A 25988-nucleotide genomic window follows, 5' to 3' on the forward strand; every position below is an offset into this window, starting at 1 on the left:
ATCTAATTCTGCTATACTAAAAACTAAGGAAAGAGGAATAAATTACGAACAATACACAAAATACACACGAACGCACATGGCTCTGTACGTTGCCAGGCTAATGATTTGGAGTGTTTAAATTTTCATTTAATACTCAATGAATAACCATTTATATGGTAATAATTTTATCTAAAAATAATTCTAAATACGTTTTTCCAAAACACAAGCATTTTTTTATAGATTTCAAAAGGTATAGCCAAAAAACTGTAAATTGTCTATTGGTTTGTAACCCGAAGAATTTTTTGGGATTTTCAAATTTATATTTTGTAACAATACACCTTCCAGTAACACTTAATAGTAAAAAAATAATCAAAAATCCATTTCAGGTACATTTTAAGGAGTTCACATTGTATTCTAAATATTATTTTTATTTCCAAAAGGAAATAAAGAGAATGTCATGTGAGAATGCTTGTTGTGCTAAAACTGTTTCTGCAGTAATGAAACGTCAAGACATTCTCAAATTTACTTAATTTCATTTGGGAAACACAACATGAATTTACTAGAGTATGTTCATCATGAAAATTTTGAAAGAATAATATTTGATGTAAACAATTTAATTGCTTTGCAGCTTCACACGAGGGGAGATACCACGTGCAAGTCAACCAATGTATAAATGTTCTGATGTCCTGTCAAGAAAGGCATGTGAACAGGCCTTAACTGCTATGATAGGTACAGTAGAATACATTGTATAGTTTGTCTAAAGGCATGTGAACAGGCCTTAACTGCTATGATAGGTACAGTAGAATACATTGTATAGTTTGTCTAAAGGCATGTGAAAAGGCCTTATTTAACTGCTATGGTAGGTACAGTAAAATACATTGTATAGTTTGTCTAAAGGCATGTGAACAGGCCTTAACTGCTATGATAGGTACAGTAGAATACATTGTATAGTTTGTCTAAAGGCATGTGAACAGGCCTTATTTAACTTCTATGGTAGGTACAGTAAAATACATTGTGTAGTTTGTCTAAAGGCATGTGAACAGGCCTTAACTGCTATGATAGGTACAGTAAAATACATTGTATAGTTTGTCTAAAGGCATGTGAACATTACATGACATTATTGTACAGTTTATAAAAAAGCATGTGAGCAGACCTTAACTGTTATGATAGGTACAGTAGTTTATAAGAGGCTATGATATGTACAGTAGTATACAAATAATGAATGTTTATGAATGTAATAGTACAAAAATGGCAAGAGGTGAATGATGAAAGGTTATATATCAACGAGGCAACAGCCGAGTTGATATATAAAGTTAACTTAACTTTAATACATAAACTACTACTAGGCCTAGCTAGGCTGAAAGACAGCAATACGAAACTTCGCCAGGCAACTGGAACTCATCTAGGCTAATTATGTTTTTTCCAACGATTTCGCGTCTTGTAGAGATGTTCCCATTAATTAATCAAAATCCTAAAAATAATCTAAAGTTAATTTAAATGCCTTTTTGATCTATTGTGATTTTTTTTTAATTATTTTGAACTATTATAGTTACAGTTTATTTGGTATTCAGATTTGAGGTAGAAGATATTCTCAAGTTGTGTTATTAATATTTAATAAATAGAAGCATAGTAAGAATTAGGTTTAGTCTGAAATGTACAAAGTAAGATGTGGAAAAATTCTTGAAGAAAACTTATTCAGTCTTGACAAAACCTTATATAAATAGGTCATGTGCCCAAAAGGAATCTTGATGTAGATAGATATTGAAAACAATTAAACATCACCATTTGTTATCCACTTGTAAAGCGGAAAATACTGTAGTATGATTATGTGCAAAGGATTTTTTGGCTTTAATACACAGTATTACTATCTCCATGCCAAACCCTAATTTTGAAACAGTTTGAGTTTATAATACAGTATTTCATATTCATAAAAGACAAGGGATAACCTTCTTATGAAGATAGTGACGTTCTAACTGATAAAAAGGTTGTTTATCTTGCATTCTCAACTACGCAATATGCACTTGACTGTGTGTTTGTACACATTGTATCTACTTTTTGTCTCTTACACAAAGACCTGGTCCATATATTGGATATATCATTTACTTCTTTTGCTTTTAATTCTAGTTGCTTCAACAATCAAAGATCTTCGCACCAGTGCATTACCATTTATGGTCAACCTTGTTTGCCACTTTACATTTGTGGCTACCACGCAGCAGGCTGGACCACTACCTATATCAAATCGGTACAAGGTACAAAAAGGACTGGATCCTCATGTCATAATTGATGCAATTGCAACTTGCATGGCACACACAGAGAAAGAGCTCTGTAAAACGAGTCAAGTTGCGTTGACCTTTATGATTGATATTGCAACCACTGTGCTTGGATCTAAACAAAGGGTAATTTGTATTTTTTATTTTTATAAAAGTCACCTTACCTTATTTTTTTGTATAATATTTTTTCAAAATTTAATAAATTTATAATTATTATGACAGACTCTAACAGACTATCTTACCCCTTGATTATACATTTAGCGGACTATCCCTGGTACCATACAAAATATTGCATTTTTTGTTTGTTCATATCTGTTTTTTCTTTATGTATGGTATCGAAATAAGTCATCAAATCAAAATACACATATCTGCTTTTGTTTGTTTTAGAAGTTAATTGGTTTTTTTACTATTTGTTTTGTTGTTTAAATGTCATGAGCATCCTTTTCAATGAATAGCGGATAACAATAATATTTTATTGGTTATCCACAACAAAGTTGCGGATAACCCTTGTGATTGTCAAAGATCAATATCTTCTTTTCTTTTTTTTAAGGTATCCGCACTTGGCGGATAACTCCTTGTTATTGTATGAAATCATCTTTTTTACTTGGCAAAATAACATTTTGACACGATACGATATATTGAATAGCACGCATTCTGTCTTCTTTTAACACAGACATATTCTTTGATATGGACCAACATATTAGTCGACTGGTCGAGCGGTTAGGTTTACTCCAAGGGTCAAGTACTCCATGGGTTAAGGCAGGGGCGCCGAAAATTGGCACAGCTTCAAGACACTCTTCAACTCCTGGTCAATCTTGATTTTAGAAAAGTCATTGTTACATTGATGGAGTTTGTTTGTATTAAAAATTATTTAAACAAATTATAAACCCCAGCAGGATTTGAACCATGTAAAGCTAATACCTAAAGCAAAAAAATGTATCATTCAACATGCCCCGTGGATATATTTTGCCAAGTACTTCACTCAAGTGCTTTCATTTTCTGTGTTATTCTTTCTTTCTGTCAATTTTGTGTCTCGCGTATCTCTAAAATGTGTAAACATAACATTTTATAACTGTCAACATATGGGCATGAAGTTGTGCACCTCCTATTTTTTAATAACGTCAGAATTGCATAACATTACAATAACATCATTTTTTCGCGTGAATTGTTTTTCCAGCCTTTTCTAGTAATTTTTCCAACTTTTAAACAGTTAATACTTAAAATCATGTCATACGAGCATGACAATACGCGCTCGTTTTTGATGAAAAAGTTCAAAAAAATTATGCCTTTATTTAAACAGTCATAGTTTCTAGACTAAACAGTGAAGTTTATTTTTATTACATATTTTGGAAGTTGATGAGTTGTAGATATCGGATCATTCATCAATATGGCTAACCGGACATTGTGACATCATCGTATGACCACTCAAATATAAAATATAGGATTTTTGTCTCTTTCGTCATAGCTCATCGCATTTAATAGAGCACATCTCCACTTCCGTATTCCATTTTCCCCCTGATTTTGATATTTTCTAGGTCAATCAATTGTTTTTCGCATGATTTAAAATTTTTTTATTTTTTATGACGTCATCATGTTTCCAAAGCGTGAATTACTTTTCATCATTACAGTAAATTTCAATATGTTATAGCTCCTTAGAATGAAAAGTGATACTCATGATTAAAACGTTTTCTGGAAGCTGTTGAACTGTAGATACAAATTCATATACAAATTGTGCGCATCGGATGTTGTGATGTCATCATATGGCCAGTTGAATTTTAAGAGTCGTATTTTCATGTTTTGCGTCATTGTTCATCACATTTAAAAGAGCACGCATCTATATTCTACATATCCAAATTTCTTCAACACGTTAATGTTCTTGCTCAGATGATTCTTTTCTATCTACGAGTTTCATTTCGAAGATGTCATGATGTTAAAAAATGGGTCCTGTTATTTTCACCTATTCTGCACTGTATGTATAGTGTATACTGTATTATACATAGAAACAAGATCAGGGGCGGCACCCTAAATTTCATACTAAATGTTTTTTTCTGCCACTAATTAAAATTTAGATCCCATTTCATCATATTATATATTAACTATTAACGTTATAGAAGACCAGGGTTGGAAAAGACTATAGGCCTATGTAAATTGACAAACTGCAGCGCAAAATTAACCGTGCATAATTTACCGGCGGTCAGCGTTTTTGTTGTTTGTTTGGATTGCTTGTGTCCACGAGAAGGTACGAAAGGCCACTACACACTGTGTTCGTGGTAAATTATGTCATATATGTCGTTGATTTCTCCATAATCATGGCATTTTGGTAGGGATTCCCCATCATTTAAGTATTTCCGTAGTACCATATTTATCTTCATTTCCCTACATAATATTTACGTACGTTCCGAGCTTTGAAAAAACAGTGTTAAATTGCTTCTTTTTGCAAATTTTGATCATATTTTCTTTTCTCGAGTGTGGTTGTACAGTTTATAGTGGATAAATGAAATTGAATTTTGGAAATTGTGGCTTTACTGACTTATTTAGCATTTATTTCAAAATAATACAATTGAACGTTTTGCTCAATATATTTATAGCAGCATCTTCACATATTTTTTTTTTATTGTTTTAGTTATTAATTGATAATAATTCATTTGTATTAATTGATTTGAATTCCTATAATTTATTACATTACCGGAAGTACCTTCGTCGGGGACCTCCTCTGACCTTCACATTGAACGCAAAAAATGTTTTCCCATTGTTTGTCGCTTGTGTTTTACTGGCGGAAAACCAGGCGTGATACGATCTGTTTGCTACTGTAGCCCGATATAGAGTGTCATTTCTATTTATCATGAATTTTACATGCGAGAGTACCATTTCCGGCCACATCTAGGGGTGTCATTTAACAAAAATTCCCTCGCCACAGGGGGGGGGGGGGGACCTGTGGCGCAAATACTCGGTATCTACGGCCCTCTGAGGACTCTTGGGCAACCTCCTTAAAATAGTCCTGCGACCGCCCCTGAGGATAGAGGGCACACTAACATTTATTTTTTCAGGTCACAAAGAACTAAGAACTAAGTTCAAATCTAGTTATGTTTATCATTGTAATGATTTGGTTATTTATTTAAATATGTAGGCCTGTAGCTTACCTATTTTTGACTACCTTGTGGAGAAGATGTGTGGTTGCTGCTATGAGAGAGCCTGGTATGCTAAACTTGGTGGATGTATTGCTATTAAGTTTATGATGGAGAGGATGTCAACAATCTGGGTGTTCAACCACCTTTACCAGTTCCTCAAAGCCATCTTCTTTGTTATGATGGATCTCACCAAAGAGGTATTACATATGCATGTTTTTTATCTATTATTTGGATCATTAATAAATTTGTTTGCCTGTTAAATTAAGATATCCATCATTTAATTTATGGTTTTCTTTTTATGAATGAAAATGATGTTGGTTTAGTTTTTATGCCTGTTATGCTTTACCTTTACATTAAAATTCACAAAAAAAGTACAATTTTAAAGAATTGTACACACTTAGTAAGATTAACTTATTAAACATAAATATAAATGTTTACCTATACACACATTCAACAGCAAGAAAATGAAATCATTTATAGAGTGGGAAACAAACCAAGTCAAGAGGGTAAGATAGGTAATAAATATAAGGAAAATCCTAAGACATTACTGAGCAAAATGCTTTATTGTTACAGTATATTACAATACATTACAGTACTTTACTTTGTTTTAAAAAGGTTTCCAGTGGAGCTTTAGACCATGCAAAATCTGACCTTGAAGCCTTGTTGCAAATATGCGCCTCACCCCTCTCAGCTGAAGACGAGAAAGATCCCAATATAGTAGAAGCCAAAACAAAGGCCTTCCGTGAGGTTACAAAAGAACTTGTACGAGAAGCAACCTCTCCTAACCAAACAGTGCGAGAACAGGTATGTCTACATCTTGGTTCAATTTCTTTTTCTGCCTTTTCTTTTCATAATGCATTTGTATTAGATATAAACAAAACTAAATAATTCTTGCTTATGATTAAACATAGTCAAATAGACGCCTTTGCTCGTCTTCAAAAAATCTTCTTTCCATTCCGACTTTTAATACTAAAACGTATGGCCTAAGCACCTTTACTTCTGCTGCCTCTCGCTTATGGAATGACTTACCCGCATCTATTAGATCATGTTCTTCTACCATCGCCTTTAAATCTGCCTTGAAAACTCATCTTTTTCTTTCAAATTGAGCTCTCTCATACACTGCGCTTTGATCACTTCTGCTGGAATTGGCGCATTACAAATTCATATTATTATTTCTATAAAAGTCTAATTAAGTCTATAAAAACATAATACTGGTATATTTGTTGGTATGTTACACACATCTTCTTCTCTTCATTCTTTATTCAATAAAAACATTTAAGAACGGTTGTCTACAAATATCAACCTCTTTCATTAAAAAGTGGCAAATGCCAAAAAATAGATTTTCTTCATACTTTGGTAATTAATCACACTTTAGGCAAATATAACAAAACTCAGATATTTTTGACAAAGAAAAGCAAATTTTACGATTTTGGCATGTGAATTTTGCCCTTATTTAGATATGGCACCTATGAAACACAAACAAGAATTTGTGAATTGTTTTTGTGAAATCTTTTTGTACCAATCTTGCTCTAATGTATAACAAAAATGTATGTAAATCAATTATTGAATTTAGGAGATACCATTATTTTTCTTAGGCGGTGTTTTCAGGAATTTCATTCATGGACATTTTTTTATGTTTTTCAAAGGGCTATAACTCTGATGGTAACGCTTTATCAGCAACCATGGTGCAGGCATGGTTGATTGAATGGTTACTCTTGCTGTTTCCATAATAAATATCGTGGGGAATCATGTGATTTCTGTGTAGTGTTTCTAGAAAAATTTGCATTTTCTCATGTTATTTGTAATATAGAAATAGGTGGTATAGCTTTTTCAGTCCAAAATGTTTTTGTTTTTGTTTTGTTAAAATATACTAAAATATAGGCCTTATATATAGATTAGTATCTAAAATCTACCCTGGTTTGTTTATTAGTAATTACCTATTTTCCATAAATTCAAAATGGCTGCCATTAAAAAACTTTGTCCCTAATTATCTCTTTAACCACTAAGTTTTTTATAAAGAATGTTTTAAAGACATATAAACATTATCCTTAAGATTCAGAATAACTAATTTAATTTTGAATAAGAATGTATTAGGTAAAATATAAATGTGGCCTTAAAGCTTTAAAATAACATTCTTCTGGAGACATAAGGTTAAAGGTCAAAGGCTTAAATGACCCCAACCCCCCCCCCCCCCCCCTCCACACACACTTTTTTTGTTATTGTTGAATAAGCCATTTTAATATCACAATAGTTATTCACTTTGACAAAAAATTATTTAACCTAATAAAATCATAATTTTAAAAAAAGAGTAGTAAACTGACAGCCCATTGTCTGAAATAGGTTTGTATTTGATTTACTCTTTTTTATTTTTTATAAGCTAAATCATTATTTTTTAAATAACCTGATTAAAACTACAAAATGACTTTTCATTGTTCGATTTTAGTATTCTTTATTTTTTTGCATAAAAATAAAAGGGACTGTAAATTATAACGTAATATTTGTTATATTATCTGATTAGTTCATAGTTTATAATTTAGATTTTCACTCCGATGAAGTACATTGTGACCGATATGTTTCATCCAACCCAATATATTTATAGAAAAGAGAACTTCAAGGAAAATGTAACCTAGAAGGGACACAGACTGAGGCTATCAAGTTGTTTGATAGCCTTGCACACTAGACTAATGAAAGTGGTCTATTCTGTTTGCAATCTTGTGAATAAGTTCTTGACATGAACACAAGTTTAAGCATTGAAGTAGAGAAGGGAAAAACGAGTTACAAGCAACAAAATACAGTACATGGTACGAGAGGTCTACACTATGTACATTTTTTGATATCTTTATATGTATGCCTACCTATATCCAGTGAACACAATCGATGTTAACATTAAATATTCTCATCCTTAACGCATTTCTAATTATACCAATCATTGTTCCATATTTTTGGGGTAGGTAACACAAATATCTGTAAGTGCAGTTTTCCTTGCTCATAATTGTTGGTATCAGTGTATAAAGCAATGTCTCTTTATTTTGATGTAAGTTGATTGTAATTAGATAATTAATGACGTCACATAAGGACATAAGGTAATGTTTTTTAAAAGATGTAAAACATGAAAATTGAAGATTAATTACATCAGACTTTGAATAGGTTATTTTGTAGCTGACAGCCAATTTCATTATTTTTTTCTTTAAATTACAGTTTTTTCAGGTAAATAATTTTTTTTTTATATCCAACTTTTGGTCAAAGTGGATATCTATTATATGATATTAAAATGGCATATTCAACAAAAAAATGTAAAAAAAATATTTTTTCAGGGTGACATCTTTAAATAATGAACATTTACATCTAAAACATTATTTTTAAGATATGACTAATATATCTAAAATTCTCATATATAATATATGATAGGCATATACTCTGATTCATTTAAGCATCGTTATGCACATGTTTAAGCTATGAATATGTACACAAGTTAACAAAACACTGAGTTCAGATTATTCAATAATTTTGTGTAGGGCTTAATAAAAAAGTAGCCATAAGTACAGTCTTTCTTGCTCAAACATTTAATTCTTTATATCAATGTATAGAGTAATGTCTGCTCTACATTTCGGTTTTAATATTTGATTTCAATTTGAATTCAGTTCAAATTTTATGCCATTACTTTACAAATAACATATCCTGAAATCAGAAAAAAACTTTTGTTACATCAGTATAACAAAAATGCATTCCCCAAAGTTTTTTGCCTTTTATCCATTCACACAAGGTTCATAGAATATATATATAATCAAGAACAACGCAATTCAAGTGTTACCATAGACGTTGTGAAGCTCCAAACTTTGGCCAAAATTAGATTTTTTTACCAAAAGTAAAAACATGCCTATTGAAAATAAGGATTCCCATGCCCGACCAACAATTTTTTGCTTACATACAGTTTGTTTATAGGTTTCATCATCTTGTATTAAAAATTAAATTAAATTTCAACAATCCATTTAAGAGTTATTGAAATCAACGTTTACATTATTTGACAGTGAAATAATAGGAAAAATTACAAGAAAATGCTGTAATTTTTAAAATAACTGTTACTATGGCAACAAGATACAGATATCCAAAATCTACTACGTTTTTGTTACTAGGCTATGAACTCCTTGAGACAAATAGCTGAGATCACTGGCAAGAGTGTGACAGAGATTATGGATCCTCATAAAGAGGTTTTAGCAGACATGATACCACCTAAGAAGCATTTGCTGAGGCACCAACCAGCTAATGCTCAAATGGGTCTCATGGACGGTAATACATTCTGTACTACATTACAACCTAGGCTGTTCACTATCAATCTGGAGATCATGGAACATAAAGTCTTCTTCACTGAGGTATGTTAGCTAATTGGCGAAAATCTATGTGCCAAATGATCTTTCCTGCAAACAGCTGGCGTCATGATATCTTACACCAAGTAACATAGAGCCAAAATTTAAAAGACAGTATCGACACATGTGGTTTAGGTAATAATAATAATCAGATTTTTTACTCGGGTTATGGAGGAAGTCTTGAAATTCTAGTTTTACAACCACATTTATTTTTTAATATAACAAAGCCTATCCTAATATCAACCACTGTAAAATACAAATTATTCAACATACTCTTGTTTTATTTCTTCATTTTTATTTATTGATTTTGTAGTTAATGAATCTATGTGAAGCAGAAGATGCAGTGTTGAACAAGTTACCATGCTACAAGTCTGTCTCCTCTCTGATACCACTCAGGATCAGTGCATTGAGTATGTCACAAATTTATCATTTATTACATGTTTACTTTTTTCATTTTCACTTATTGCTATACAGTCTATTTCCAACATTGGACATAACACTTTTTTTTGTCTAACTAGTTTAATCATATAGACAGAGCTTTTGCTTGTCTTTTTGATTTGTGGCAAAATCATATAGACTGGATAAAAATGAATTTCACTATAATTTCTTAGATAACCCAATAGCATTTAGGTGTCCCAAATAATCTGTTCCTTGAATATGTAATGGTATTTTTCCCTTGTTGTTTTTAGGAGCACTAGCTGCATGCTTCTACCTACCACAAGTTCGTGAGAAAATCTTTAATACATTGTACAAAGCTCTGAATTCATCAAACACCGAGTTACAAGAAGCTGGAACTGAATGTATGAAGAAGGTAAGATTGTTAGCTATACAGCCCTGTGTTGTTGTATATTCCCATTCATCACATCTTCATTAAATAATACTTGAAAGTGGAAATAAATGTTTATCTTTTCTCGTCATTCCATGTAATTTTCAATCATCACTGTTGTTCATCATTGTTGTCAAATTATAGAAACAGTGCTCATATTCGGAACATATGATGGAAATGATTGTGGTATTAATACACATTGTTAGTGGGTACTTTAAAGATTCAAACCTCTTGTTTATAGGGCAAGATAAGTAACTTTTAATAATAAATCCATTTTTTTAAAAAGTTTATTGCTGGTCATCCAGTTGACATGGAGTTAGTGCGGTCCAATGTGCGCCCTCTGTTGTCTTTAATGGGTGATCATCGAAGTTTGAACCTGAACATCATAAAGCGATTACATAGTCTAACTCAACTATTTCCAAATGCTTTCAATGAGAAGTTATGTGAACAGCTATTGGTGAGTATTCTGTGTTTGAAGACATTTTTTCTAATATAATCAACACAAGGAAGGTTTAGATTCTGCTTAAAATTCCTTTTTAAAGATGGTTAGGAAAATAGACAGCAATAGCCAGTGAAATCTGTAACAATAAAAGCCAGTCTCTGGCCCATTTTGGCCAGTAAATGTTGTATGAGATCACACATGCTTACATACAAATCTGCAATCGTTTGAAACAAGGGTTTTACGATTATTAAGAACTATTGATGGCTAGAAAAATTAAATATTTAGCAAAACATTAGTATTTTGTGTATATAATAGTTTTTAATTAATTTTTAGGCACACTTGAAGAAATGGCTTGAAGTATCCATCATTGCAATGAAAGGTGGAAATACTCGGACCAATGCACAGAGCATCAAGATATGCTCTGCCATCTTAAACATGTTCCACACAATAGCTGCTGCATCTCTGAAGCTTCTTGAACCTCTTGTTATATTGACCATCAGAGCAGAAAAGGTTCTTATGATGGAGGTAAAGAGATTTTAAAGATTGATCACTAGATCAAAGCAAAGATCCATTTATGTATCAAAAATTATTAACTATTCTGGGTATCTTTGACCTCTGCCAGCTGTACAGTTTTTAGATATATAGTAACCCTGTAATTTCACCCTAATTTGCAAATTTAAGCTAATTTGCATATCATCTGGATGAGTGACAGAGGTGTGATGCTCAAATTTTGATCTCCTCATCATATGTGACCATTTAAACAAGAAAAATCTCTGTTTGCAATTTGTTTCACTTTAGGCTGTTATTTTAGATAGATTGCTTAACCTAAGCCGATATATGTTAGAATGGAAATTTTTCTCAAAACATATTTTTTAGGCCACTTTCTTTTTCGAATGGCCATGTGTTCAGAAATTCTCGTCTATTTTTAAATGTCACATATGCAGCTGGCAGAGGTCAAATATACCCAGAACAGAATGACTTGGATTATCATGTGTAATGATAAGGATATCGTATATTATAACACTTAAATATTGATGATTGTGGGTCACATGGCGTGCATTATTAAAAGATTAATAGTATTTTGCCTTGCTGAAATTTAACCTTGTGCCATTATTTGTACCATTACACTCATAAACATTCCTTATTTGTATACTATGGAATATTCCTATTAATGTTATAGATTGGAAGTCCTCTACGTAAGCCATTGATCAAGTATCTAGTAAGATATCCTCAACAGACAGTTGACTTTTTTCTTCATGAAAACAACCTCAAGGAGCAACAATACAACAAACTATTTGCAGTAAGTAAAAACAAGATCATGATAAAATGATCTGTTGACTTTACTTGAGCAGGATTTTATTACCCTAGTCAAAGTTGCAATTAATCTGTGTATAATTTTGAAAATTCCTGCGTAATGCAAGTAAAGTAAAAGTAATGTTTTCTTACTGTTTAAAGCACATGTTGAAACAAGAAGAAGCTGTAGACCTCCGAAAGGTAGTTCAGAGCAACCAAGCAAAGCTTGTTAATCTAGCTTTTGCCAAACCTCAGGTTAGTATGAAGGTTGATAATATATTATACTCATGTAAAAGATGTTTTTGTCAATTGCACATAATACTGATTTTTTTAATTAGCAATAGTAAGTCTGTAGCCTAAGATGAGACCAGTAAGGTGTCATTCACAAATTATTCCAGACCACAGAGACGCGTTTTCTATTGTTCCCTGAAAATATACGATGTTTGATTCCATCCGTGAGTCGACTGCCTGGATGTGTTTATTCCGTTTCCCAATAGCTAAGCATGAAAAGTTCCGGCGTGAAAATGTAATAGACCAGGTGTATTTTGCCCTCGACTACACAGCACTATTTTCAATAAACTCAGGTATTTTTTGTGCTCCCTGTACTAGTTTATCGGTCGTTTTACAGCCCTGTCTTGGCAAGCGCATCTATTATTATCTGATCTCATTTGTGGTACATTATCACAAACCAGTGAATAGAGAATCCCTAAAATTTACTATGTGAAGGGAAGACAAAAAGAAACCACATATCTTTGCCCTCGACTTCGTCGACCGGTTTTACAATGTTATTTAAATAGAAATACGTCTTGATTCCCGTTCAAGCTTAAAAACATGGCCTAATAATGTGTTTATCACATGTATTTTGCTCTCAACCAGTATCGTGCGTTTCTACAGCTGCCGTAGGATGGGAGCAGGGGAATCCCCAAGTTACAAGAAATCACGTTTGTAGGGATAAATTGCATTTTACTTTTCCGTAATTCTTTACTATTATAAGTACATGACTAGGCCTAGAGCTAGCGATTTGATGAGTTTGGCCAAAACAACGTTATTTGATTGAAATAGTGGTTATGTTGGCTAAAATATGACTAAAACAAAAAGAAATATGGTATGTATATTCCAAAAATTAATATTAGACTATTATTCTGAATCGGTGTGCATGCATCTCAACGATGCACTTCCATCCAGACGGTGCTAGACCGTTCCGCGTTGTGTGTATCTCATTAATATTTGTTCGATAATTAGGAAGACGGTCAATGAGATGCGTCTATATAACTGAACGCGTCTGTGGTTTGGAATAGTTTGTCGATGACACCTAAATAGGCATAGCTCATGGCAGCTCTTATCTAGCGAGCAGGCAAATTAACATTTATTGTAGTCCATAGTGATTACTAAAAAATAATACTAATTAAATTAAGTTTATCAACTTTAAACATATAGAAATAAGGCTACATTGAAAATTAAAAGTGATTTTGATGACTTTTAATGATTATTTATTGTGTAGACAACTGCACGTCCAAGCAGTCCAAATAGTTTGAACCGCCTCGAGTTACAGTACCAGACAATTCAAATCATCGCAATTCTTGTCAAGTACTCGCCTGATTGGTTGCCTAAACAGCCTGTCCTGGCCAATCATCTTAAACGAATTTGGACGTCAGATCAATTCCAAGAGCGGCATCGTGTGGACAACGTAGGAGTGATACACTGGAATGAACCCAAACTTCTGGTCAAGTGCCTTTTAAACTACATAGAGTAAGTTTTTGTTTGTAAACCAACAAGTGCTTTTACAGTAGTTTCTAATTGTGATAATTGTGAATGTAACACTAGCCAGAAGTGGTCTAAAAGTCTGTCCTTAAACGTTTAATTTTTTGTTTCCTATCAAAGTTTTTTTTTGGTCTGGCAATTGGTAAGAACATGGTAACATGGTATAATAATATTACAGAAGGAGGTCTGTAGGGATATGGTATCTGAATTATGTTCTGTTATTGAGTGTGGTATTGTAATTCTTGTTTACTTCTCCTCTACTCCTTTAATGTATTTTGTTATGCTGATGGCTTTCTCCTTGTTAGCTTAACAAAAACCGGGTTGCAGAAATAACTTCTCAACGTTTGTATTAATTAATAAATTATAAAAAATATAAACGTCATAGTGGTGTAATGTTACATGTACTTTATTTCTATAACAGGGACAGTTTTAAAAAATTATTAAATCGTAACTGTTTTAGGGCCTACTGTGTTTAGTGGTATAGTATTGATAGGCCATAAAACATTTAAAACAATACTTCGTTACTGAGTTGATGGAGAATATATTTCAAAATTGTTCTTCCCATCCTCTTCCCCATCCCAGTGTAACTGGGGTAATATATGTGTTTTTTTGCATTTTGCTGAATTTTTGAATTCTTTGTAGTTTCTGAGTCTAGTTATTAGGCAATCCTTAAAACAAACTGTTACAATAGTCGAGTCTACTTGTAATAAATGAATGAATCAAAGTAGCAAGTGCAGATGAATTTAAATATTTAGAGACTCTTCTAATATTGTGTAGCTGATGAAAACCGCTACAGCAAACTTTGCTCATGTTTTTTGCCATTGACATATTCTTATCAAAATAAACACTGAGGTCTTTTACATTATAAATGGGTTTAATTCTGACATGACCAATCTCAATGTCAATATTACCTACTTTCATTAATTGTTGGCGTGTTCCAACTAACAATAACTCGGTTTCACCTGTGTTCAAAAGTAGTCTGTTCTCACACATCCAATTTTGGATATCTAATACACAGTTCGTAATAGCGGAAATTGAGCGTGTTTTACTTTGAAAGACACGTAGAGTTGGGTATCGTCGGCGTAGCTCCTTTTGGTAAATGTAGTTTAATAATATCAAAAAGGGTAGAAGTGTTTTATGTAAATAACAAGCGCCACCCCACAAGATAATTTAAATTACTAATAGGCATATCATTTAGGTTTGGTTTTTTAAGTAGGGGCTTGATGACGCTATATTTTAAGTTATCTGGAAAAACACACAAGACAAAAAAAAATATTTATCTGGAAAAATAGCAAGTTCAAATGACTTTTAATAATAGTGTTTATGATTGGTAAAAGAACATCTACTTGTTCAATTACAATCGATGTTGGCAGCAATTTCAATTTTCTCGTGAATCCTTTTGATTTTATCAATGAATGAAAAAATCACCCATTTTATTTGCCAGATCTTTTTTATCCTTCGACTTCGGATACTGTGTATTTCTTTTCTTATTTAGAAGCTGTTTCATTACGGAAAATAATTTCCTCTGGTTACCACAATTTTCATCAATAATTGTTGATAGACAATTTGGTTTAAAAGTGTCCAATTTGGACCTTGTATTTATCATGATCACCATTTTTTTTAAGGTGTGTACGCAACCATGTCCTTTCCGCTCGTCGCTTTAAACATTTAGCTTCCTTAATTTCTTCATTAAACTATGGAACTTTGGGCTTAATTTTAATTGTTCTGGTATATAGTGGAGCTAAGCTTATCGAGAAGGGATGCAAGGCTCGAATTGATATAACTGTGCTAATCAGTATATCACATCTCATGGTTTGAAAGTCAATCCGAATTAGAAAACTTCATTCATTATTCCGAACACCACCGGTTCCTCGATAATTGTAATCCAAATGTCACAGACTCTGTAACATGTCTTGGAGGCTTTTTGAATAAATTTTAAATTTGAAAAGATAAAAATGTACTAATCATGCTATTTACATTATGTTGCTTTTTTCTTTAGGCACCATACAGAAGATATTGAGTTACTGTTTCAACTTCTACGAGTGTTCATCAATCGCTACCTACCAAACTTTGTCTTTTTCAAGAACTTCCTTGAGGACAGAGTTGCTCAGGTATTGAAATTTAAAAACATAATTATAAAATCCTCAGTTGGGACTTATCTTATTTTACCCTATAATTGTAATTTTGTTTCTGTTTATTGACTTACCATGGGAAAGCATAATAACTGTGACTAAAATCAGTTGTTGTAGTGGGTAGAAATACGGATTCTTGCAAAAAATGGCAAAGATTTTTCAGACTGTTACTACTGCACCAATATACATGCTAATTCTGCTTTAACACATAAAGTACTTCATTTATTTGATTTTTTAACTTTATTCAGGCATGTTTAAATTGAATATTGTAAACTTAAAAGTTATGTTACCTTTATAAATAAATGCTTACTACTTGAAAAAATAGAATTTTGCTAAGTATAGTACTGGCTTGGTTTGTTGGTTTGCACGATAGCGTCCACAACTTTTAAGTCATCTTCCTGAATAGGTATGCTTACAGAACATGCCTATTAGTTTTCAGGAAAATTTATATATTTTTGACATCACAAAAGCTTATGAGCTGAAAATGAAATAGCACGGCCTCTGTATTCTTTTACATGAAGCCGAAATATCATAAAATAGTGATCCCTCTCTCTCCGAATATAATTTTCCTTGATATTTTTATATATTTTATGTACTCAGTATCTGAGTGCTTTCATTTATTTTATTCTTGAGTCATCATATTATTTAGTAATACAGTAATATGGTAAATTAATACAATTTTTTTCATTAAAGGGTTATTCTGTCAACCAGAAACGACAGGTGTTCCTCAAGTTTGTGGAGTTATTCCATGACCAAAATTTTCCTCAGATATTGAAGGGTAAAGCTCTCCAATTTATTATCATTCCAATGTTTGCAGCTTCTTTTGACAAGAAAGAAGGAGAAGAGGTGAGTAAAAAATCATTGGTAAGAACACCAACAAGTACTTTGACTGCTGTTGTAATATTCTACATGAACACTCTATCTGAGTTAAATTATTATTATTCTCTATATATTAATGCTACTAAATTTTTCCCATAATTTTTTGTTTCTCCTCCAAAGTTGATAAATGGTACTACACATTTGGCACACTGTTTATTGAGGGGCCGCACACGATGGGCTATAATAAATACTTTCTAAATTTTAAGAATAAACACTAAAAAAGGCAGAAAAAATAACAGTAATTTGAACTTTCTCTATTGTGTACCACTATGTCAAAACTAGACCACATTGTAATTACAAAAGTGAAATGAACAATGAAATAAAGAGACCGTGTGGAGCACAGGCTACTACTAGTTATCTATATATAAATTTACGTAAGGGCAAAATTCGGTAAATCGCGCCTTACTTCTAGAATTTTTACTCGATGCTATATAAAGTTGGTTCGTACTTTCGGTACTGATTTTAACCACCTGATGTAACCCTGTTTACTAATTAAATTAAGTTAGATAATTAGTTATTGACGATTAAAACGAATTTAGGTTCAACGATTTGCCCCAAATAGAGGTGTTTTCCGATCGTGGTATACACTGTCTAATGGATGTCCATCTTGAAAAATACCCTCCACAAAAAATGATAAAATTAAAATTATGTCAAAATGCTTGGTAAATTGTAGATTATGGTAGTTAATGAAATGTGTTGTGATACAATTATTTTGTAAATGCATGTGGCGGAGCGTTTATTCCACATGATGTTCTATTGGAGGGAATGGAGGCTTTTATTCAAAGCGGGTGTTAATTCGAATAAATACTCAAGGTCAACAGTTAAGAATGCTAGAAGTAACTTACCATAGTTAACCGAATAAAAGGTCCGGGCATTTAGTTATTCAGGGAAGGCGTTTATTTTGTTTGGGTGTAATAATGGTAACATGTATAATCAAATAAATACACCCCAGATAAAAAAAAAATTAATTAATATAATAAGAATAATAACTGGATTAAACCTCATTATATCCTGTTGCAAGTACAATCATGTAATAAAAGGTATCACAGACAACTATAATAGACCAATTCATTGTCATTATTCCGTCACACTGTTGCATAATATTTTTGAATGTTACCGACAAAACTTATACATAATATGTATAAGTTTTGTCGGTGTATATTATACACATCTGTTCCCAGTGTACTGTAGATAATAAAACAATATATGTTTCTGGAGATTTATTATCAATACCACTAGAAACTTGGACATGTTTTAGGTACTGAATTCATTGACAATAAAAGCATCAGAAGTTATCATGATAAAATCATACTACAACACTGTACACAAGGGTGTTTTCAGGAAAGCTGGACATATTGTACAATAGTAATGAAACTATGTATTGGCATTTAAAAATATGCAAAAGATTGTTGTCAAATTGTAGTCACAAACAAACAGATGATAGAATGAAGATCCATTATGAGTGCAATCGTGTCAGGATAATGATATGTCATTGTTTTATATCATTATACTGGCACCTGGAGGAGAAGATCCATTTAATGTTATCTATGACAGTGTCACTTTTATTCTAAAAGACAGAAACATTTCGTTAAAAAGCATAAAGAAGAAAACGAATCATGTAAATCAGTTGAGAAGCGAATTATAATTATTAAAATTAGAGTATTTATTCGAATTAACACCCACTTTGAATAAAAGCCTCCCTCAAATAAACGCCACCATTCCCTCCAATAGAACATCGTGTGGAATACGCCCGCCACATGCATTTACACAATAATTGTATCACAACACATTACATTAACTACCATAATCTACAATTTACCAAGCATTTTTTTCACTTTTTGATATTAATTGTGCTGTATTTTTTTTTACATCTAGGTGGTATTTATTTGATTATACATATTACCATATTATACCCCAAATAAAGATGCCTCCCCTCCCCCAAAAAATCCTTTTGAACAATAAATGCCCGGGGAGTTTAATCGGATACACATGGCAAGTTACTTCTAGCATTCTGAAAAGAACTGTTGAGCTTGACGTTTCTATCAAAATGTTCTTGGGGACAGCAATAACTAGTACTTGAAATTGAAACAATTTAAAGTATCAGTTATTGCATAACATTACTGTCTAAAGATAAGTTATGTAGAGATATGTTTTTTGTTTGAAACATTAGTAATAGTATTTCTGTTCATCTTTTAACCACATTTTCTATTACAATGAATGTAAATATGTATATTTCGAACAATTTGATACCAAATTTAAGTTTCTACGACCAGTACTTACAGAGATATGAAGATGCCATGATATGTGGGTCAAAGGTCAGAAATGGCATTTCTGATAATTTTTGACTAAAATGTCCCATTAGATTGAATATGAAAGCATGCCTCTGAACATTTTGAGACTAAAATTGACTTGCTGCGACGAGTGGTTGCCGAGATACAAGTATCTATTTATATTTGTTCATATAACCTTTGACCTTGACCCTTTGACCTTTGTAACATTTTTAAAAATGTGCTACAAATAACAAAATGTTTATTTCAAACAATTTAAGACCAAATTCAAGTGTCTACGATCAGTAGTTACGGAGATACATACATGCCCTGGGGTGTGGGTCAAAGGTCAGAAATGGCATTTCCGGTCATTTTTAACTAAAATGTCCCATTAGACTGAATATAAATGTATACCTTCTGATCAATTTGAGACCAAAATTACCTCGCTGTGACCAGTGGTTGTCGAGATTTAAGGACCTATTGGTGTTTAGTTTGATAACCTTTCACCCTGACCTTTTGACCTTTCGCCACATTTTCAAAATGTGTAACCAAGCCAATAATGATTGTTTGACCATCCTAAACCAATTTCTGAAGTCAAATTCTCTGGACCTCAAAGTGCATACGAAAGTTGATCTAGCTACTAGAGTAAATTTTAGTTGTGCTCTGTCTGATTTAAATTGTGTTCTATCTGAGTTAAATTGTGCTCTATCTGAGTTAAATTGTGTTCTATTTGAGTTAAATTGTGTTCTATCTGAGTTAAATTGTGTTCTATCTGAGTTAAATTGTGGCGGCTGATATTGTATTTTATATAACACCTATATAAATTCCTGTCATTTGATTGGACGAATGTGGGTCACATGGCGTGCAATAGTACGCACTATTCAACGATCGTTAAATAGTACTTTTTGAAACATTTTTGTGTACGAAAAAAAAACGTCTAGATGTTATATAAAACAAATAATGAATGTTTTGTATTCGTGTAATGGTACAAATAATGGCACTTGGTGAATGATGAAAGGTTATATCAACTCGGCTTTGCCTCGTTGATATAACCTTTCATCATTCACCTCGTGCCATTATTTGTACCATTGCACTCATAAACATTCATTATTTGTATACTATCCTATCCTTGGAGGTATGAAAGAGTAAAATAACTCCGGAATTATATTATTCAGTATGTGTGAACATAGTTCTAGTAAAAAGCAATCTTATCCTTTTTGTCAATTAGTACTTTTCACTTGTTATGATTTAACTGATAATGTAGATATGTGTTTCTTCTTTCTTTCATGTTTTTAATTATTGATTTATATATTTTTTAATCAACACTTAACCTTTTTAATTTGATTTTACAGTTGATAGGCGGACCACCTAATCCAAGTGGCAGCAATCCAAATAACCTTGTAAACATTTTTATTGAGAAGGTTATTGATCCGGATAATCCGTATGGAACATCAGATTCTACACGAATCCTACTGCTTCAGTTTGCTGCACTGCTGGTGGAGCATGCCGCTCCTCACATACATGATGCTGCTGATAGGTAAGAATAAGCAATACTACTCTCAACAGACAGGTGATAGATCAAATGGCCTATATTGTCGGATTAGGCCAAGTTGAGCCGCCACCAGAAAAACCTTTTTTTCTATGAAACACCAAATGCTAACTTTCGCTCATGCTCGTTTCTATTTAATAGAAATTCTATTTATATTATATATAACGATGTATATTCAAAAGTTTATATATCACGGTTAGTATATATTAAAATTATTAAATATTGTAATTAAAGAAATAATTATGAATATCTGACTTGTAGATTCCAAAATATAAGGCCTAAAACATCACCGAAAATGATCGTTTTTCGCCAAAAATGACGTAAACATATTGCCCCCTCAGGCGGCAGTTGTATGAACTAAGCCTACTCCATTTTTCGGTATAATAATTACATAAAATCACTGTTTTTTAGTAAAATATTTTGTGTATTAACATTGTAAAATTCAATAAAATATGATATTAAAAGGTAGTAAATAAAAAATTATTATTATTTAACCTCATTCGAAGAATATCAATACTTTATATGATTTTACGTGGTAGGCCTACACGCGAGAAAAATATTATGGAGTGCACTGCATTTTTACCTTGAAAGATTAAAAACAATTAAATTATTAAATTTGACTACTTTCCTTTGCTGTGTTGTTATGGTGGTTCAAACCAACAAAATTGTAGTATGTAATCAGTGTTCTCCCCAGGATTCACATCAAGCGTCACGCTTCCGCCCCGAATGCTCAACACGAATGTCAAGGGGAATTCCCCGATGAAATAAAACTAGGCCTACTCATGAGTAGGACAACTCTGTAGTTGGCCGGAAAGACACTTCATAGCGCGCTAGCAAACCGCACGATCGTAGCCTACTTTTTCCGCCGGTAAACATACGCGATAAGAAACATTTTTTGCGTTCATTACGAACGTCAAGGGGAATTCCCCGATGAAATAAAAAATGCCTACTCATCAGTAGGATAACTCTGTAGTTGGCCGGAAAGGACACTTCATAGCACGCTAGCAAACAGCCCGATCGTAGCCTACTTTTCCGCAGGTAAACATATGCAATAAATGAATAAAAAAATATGCCTACTCATCAGTAGGCAACTGTAGTTAGCCAGAAACGACACCTCATAGCGCGTTAGCAAACATTAAAACGATCGTAGCCTACTTTTTTTTTCGTCGGCGGGTAAACATATGCGATAAAAAAACATTTTTTGCGTTCAAATACAAACATCGGGGGCAAATCCCGATGAAATAAAACTAGGCCTACTCATTAGTAAGACACCTCAGTAGTTGCCCGGAAATAAGACTTCATAGCGCACTAGCAAATAGGAAAACGATTGTAGCCTTCTTCTTGAATGTATTATACGATCAAAGCAGCTAGCATTGAATTGCGCCTAGAAAATCAATCGCGCCTTTGTCATTTGATGATGTGCGTATGTTACCGACGAAAGAGTAAATCCCACCGATCCATAGAGAGTCGATTAATTCAATGTGATATTGAAAATATCATTGATATTTAATTTTTAATACACATAACATGTTAATTACAAGAAAAATAATACAATCAATCATTGTTTTAACTGAAAACTTTATTTACAATATACAAGTTACCACATTTTAGACGATTCAGACAACAGCCAATACTAGAGATCGAAAGAGAGACATGGCAGTAACAAAACACGTGCTTACATCTCTCGGCGGCGGCCGGTGAAAGCACCATGTGACATACAGTATTGCAGTACTGATATCACAATACCATGTGACATCCCTTGTCACTCGACTTTCTCACGAAGTAGGGCCTAAAACATTCTAGCACCGATGTACAAATGTACCTTAAGTTAAGTGAAATAAGACTTTAGTGCACTAGCAAATAGGAAAACGATCGTAGCCTTCTTGAATGTATTATACGATCAAAGCAGCTAGCATTGAATTGCGCCTAGAAATCATTTGATGACGTGCGTATGTTACCGACGAAAGATTAAATCCCACCGATAGAGTCGATTAATTCAATGTGATATTGAAAATAATAATATCATTGATATTTATTTTTAATACACATAACATTTTTACAAGAAAAACAATACAATAAATCATTTACTTTATTTACAATATACAAGTTACCACATTTTAGACAACAGCCAATACTAGAGATCGAAAGAGAGACATGGCAGTAACAAAACATGTGTTTACATCTCTCGGCGGCGGCCGGTGAAAGCGAGTCCCAGTTGTTTAACACTTTGTTACGCAGTCTTTAGTTTTTCTTCTAGTGGTCATGTCACGTGTCTCGTATGCATACTGTAGGCTCTTTATGCATGCCGCGCCTCAGCTCTAGAGAAAGTACCTGCCTGTTAATCTATTTTTAGATTGTTGTTGATATTTTTAAGCGTCACGAATAAGGTTTTAAGCGTCACGGCCGACCGTAAAACGTCGCGGTAGAGAACCCAAGCGTCACGGTACGGTGACGCTTCAAAGGCCTGGGGAGAACACTGGTAATTATAGTTTCATGACATTTTCAAGACCATGAACTTATGTACAGTACTAGGACACCACTCTATCACTACGCGAAATGTCGTAAAAGACACACTGGGCGTTTCATAGAAATTACCGGCGGCTCAACTTGTCGGCGGCCCAACCGGTCATATGCCATATTGTCTATATGGATCATTAAGTATACAGATTATGAATATATATGAATGCTAAGAATATTGTCATTACCGTAGTTTAAAAATTGACTGTTCCATTTATAGAGGCAGAGTAAGCAAATTTTAATGACGTTATTCACTTTCAGTTTTGTGTAATAAGTGGAGCCCTCAATAAAAGCATATACTACTCATTAGTAGGGCTTCAACAGTACATAAATAATACAATTTTTTTAAAGTAACTAAAAATAAAGAAAGTTTTATTTTTACAAAGAGATTAAAAAGTTCAAAAAAGCTCATCATTCAAGATAACCATTGAACATCCTTTTCTTTTAATTGGACTAATATACATTGTTATAATTATTGCTGTATAATTTATTCTTAAGGAAACAAGGAAGTAAACTGCGTCGTCTGATGACATTTGCTTGGCCGTGTTTGATTCACAAGAACTGTGTAGATCCAGCAACAAAGTACCATGGTCATCTTCTACTATCACACATCATTGCTAAGTTTGCAATTCACAAACGGATTGTTCTGCAGGTAAAATGATATTCTACTAAATATATACACTTCTCCTCAAATTTAATAAATAAAATTAAAACTAGTTAACCATATACAAAACATACCACCCTCTAAAGCTATATTCACACTGAGGCTGGATTCGTTCCAATGAACAACTTTTTCAGTTGCTGATGTTCCAAACAAACATTTTGTACAGATCAAAATTGAGTTATTGTGAACAGTACATCAATCATTCACAGATTTTTATTTCAACAATATTTTATATTTTTTATCGGGCCACCGGACCTGAATCTGAGCTCAGTGTGAGCATAGCTTTATAATCCTGAATTGGTTTTTATTCAAATCTACCCAATTACATTCTAATTACACAGAATGATTTCAAGAATAGTTACTGTAAAGCGCTTTATTTTTGTGACTTTAGCGATTGAACAACGGTCTTGAAAATAAATGGTGCGCGAAAATCGCGAAATTTCCAATGATGTTTTTACAGTCGATCAGGCCTAGCCTAGACTTAGTTAGCAAGGTAGGCCTATTATATTACTGTCTAAGCCTAGCTATGCCTAATATGTTAAAAATGAATATAAAATACTGTAATTACAATAAACTTGTGTATTCTTTGAAACATTTACGTTCGTCAGCGATATTGAGACACGTGGCGTCGTGCGTGGGAGGATTGATCGCTAAAATAATGTTCAAATTGGAAAAAGCAAGCGACATTTCTTAGAAAAAATTTATTAAATGTATAGAGTACTTGCTTGACGAATCCTTTGTCCATTAAATCATATAATAAGTGGTAATGTGTCCATAAAAAGTAATTATTCTATGTCGTGCGTAGGCCTAGTTTGTGGTAGCAAACGGCAAAAATGCCATCGGCATGCTTAAAGTGGAGGTGCTCTCAAAAAATTTAACATTTTTATTTTATTCAGTTCATTATAAACATTACTTTCATCTAAATTGAGGTATTTTTTTAATTTGTTGTACATATGCTGCATGGTTAGTCTGAAAAACATAAAAAAAAGCCATCTGGGGGGATAGTTCAAATTACAAACCTTTTCCCTATTCATTTGCCTGTAAATTGAAAAAAAACGATGCGTTTAAAAAAAATTGTAAAAAATATATGTAAGTTCCAAAAATATTATACATATATGTTTTCAGATTCTTTTTCATTCCCCATTTTTAGGTGTTGACCAATTTATTTTTGCGTAATTAAAAAAACTACCCACTTGAGCCAAGTGAGTAATTTTTACTTTCTAGGGAGTCAATCAATTTGCACATGTGCGACCTGTTGGCTTTCTTTACTCGCCTCTCCTCCGATCCTCCTCGATAAACTAGGATATAAAATACATACGAATAATAAGTGTAAGATTAAGATTGATTTGCATGGTTATTTGAAAAGATAGACGGATCAAACGGCAATGTTTAACCGTAGGCCTACCCCAGAAAGACATGGTTATGCGTTTGAACCAGAACCCAGGCCCAAACAATTATCACATCTGCCGACGGCGAAGATGTAATTCAGACTAGGCCTATGCCCCAGCAACAGAGAATGAATTTTCAGCGGCATTCGATGATAACTGACGTCCTTATCTCCATGTGGCTTGTTATGGCACTTATATACCATACAGTGCTTCATTTTGAAGCTAAGAGTAGACCCAAAAAGTAATAACAAAAGGCAAGACAATAATAAAATGTTTGTTCGATCGGATGTGTGATGAAATGAAAATGATACACGTGTAGTAGCGCGTCTTGTCAGCTCGATCGAGAGAGGAGACGTGGCGTAACATAATATGGTAACGTGACCTTTACAACAAAGGTCATTACCTAACTGCTGAAAAAATTATATAGCGATTTTTCGATATTTTTGAACATTTTTTATTTTCTGATTTCTCAGAAACTGCTTATTTTGATATGATTTTTTATGTTTGTACCTACTTATATTAATAAACT

The 25988-nt window shown here is 32.9% G+C and overlaps 1 protein-coding gene across 2 annotated transcripts in view; it reads left to right on the forward strand.

The window, feature by feature from the left end:
- LOC140063622 (transformation/transcription domain-associated protein-like) overlaps positions 1–25988 on the forward strand; it is a 111102-nt gene that overhangs the window by 36425 nt on the left and 48689 nt on the right. For both annotated transcript variants that reach the window (XM_072110044.1, XM_072110045.1), the window contains 16 exons: positions 608–708; positions 2104–2375; positions 5377–5574; positions 5993–6181; positions 9511–9747; positions 10055–10151; positions 10431–10552; positions 10854–11024; positions 11343–11534; positions 12190–12309; positions 12465–12557; positions 13804–14051; positions 16063–16174; positions 16889–17041; positions 20694–20878; positions 23906–24059. In XM_072110044.1, the coding sequence (XP_071966145.1) occupies positions 608–708; positions 2104–2375; positions 5377–5574; positions 5993–6181; positions 9511–9747; positions 10055–10151; positions 10431–10552; positions 10854–11024; positions 11343–11534; positions 12190–12309; positions 12465–12557; positions 13804–14051; positions 16063–16174; positions 16889–17041; positions 20694–20878; positions 23906–24059 (2644 nt within the window). The remainder of the gene's footprint in view (positions 1–607; positions 709–2103; positions 2376–5376; positions 5575–5992; positions 6182–9510; positions 9748–10054; positions 10152–10430; positions 10553–10853; positions 11025–11342; positions 11535–12189; positions 12310–12464; positions 12558–13803; positions 14052–16062; positions 16175–16888; positions 17042–20693; positions 20879–23905; positions 24060–25988) is intronic.

Source organism: Antedon mediterranea, chromosome 1, assembly GCF_964355755.1.
Source record: "Antedon mediterranea chromosome 1, ecAntMedi1.1, whole genome shotgun sequence".
Lineage (NCBI taxonomy): Eukaryota > Metazoa > Echinodermata > Crinoidea > Comatulida > Antedonidae > Antedon > Antedon mediterranea.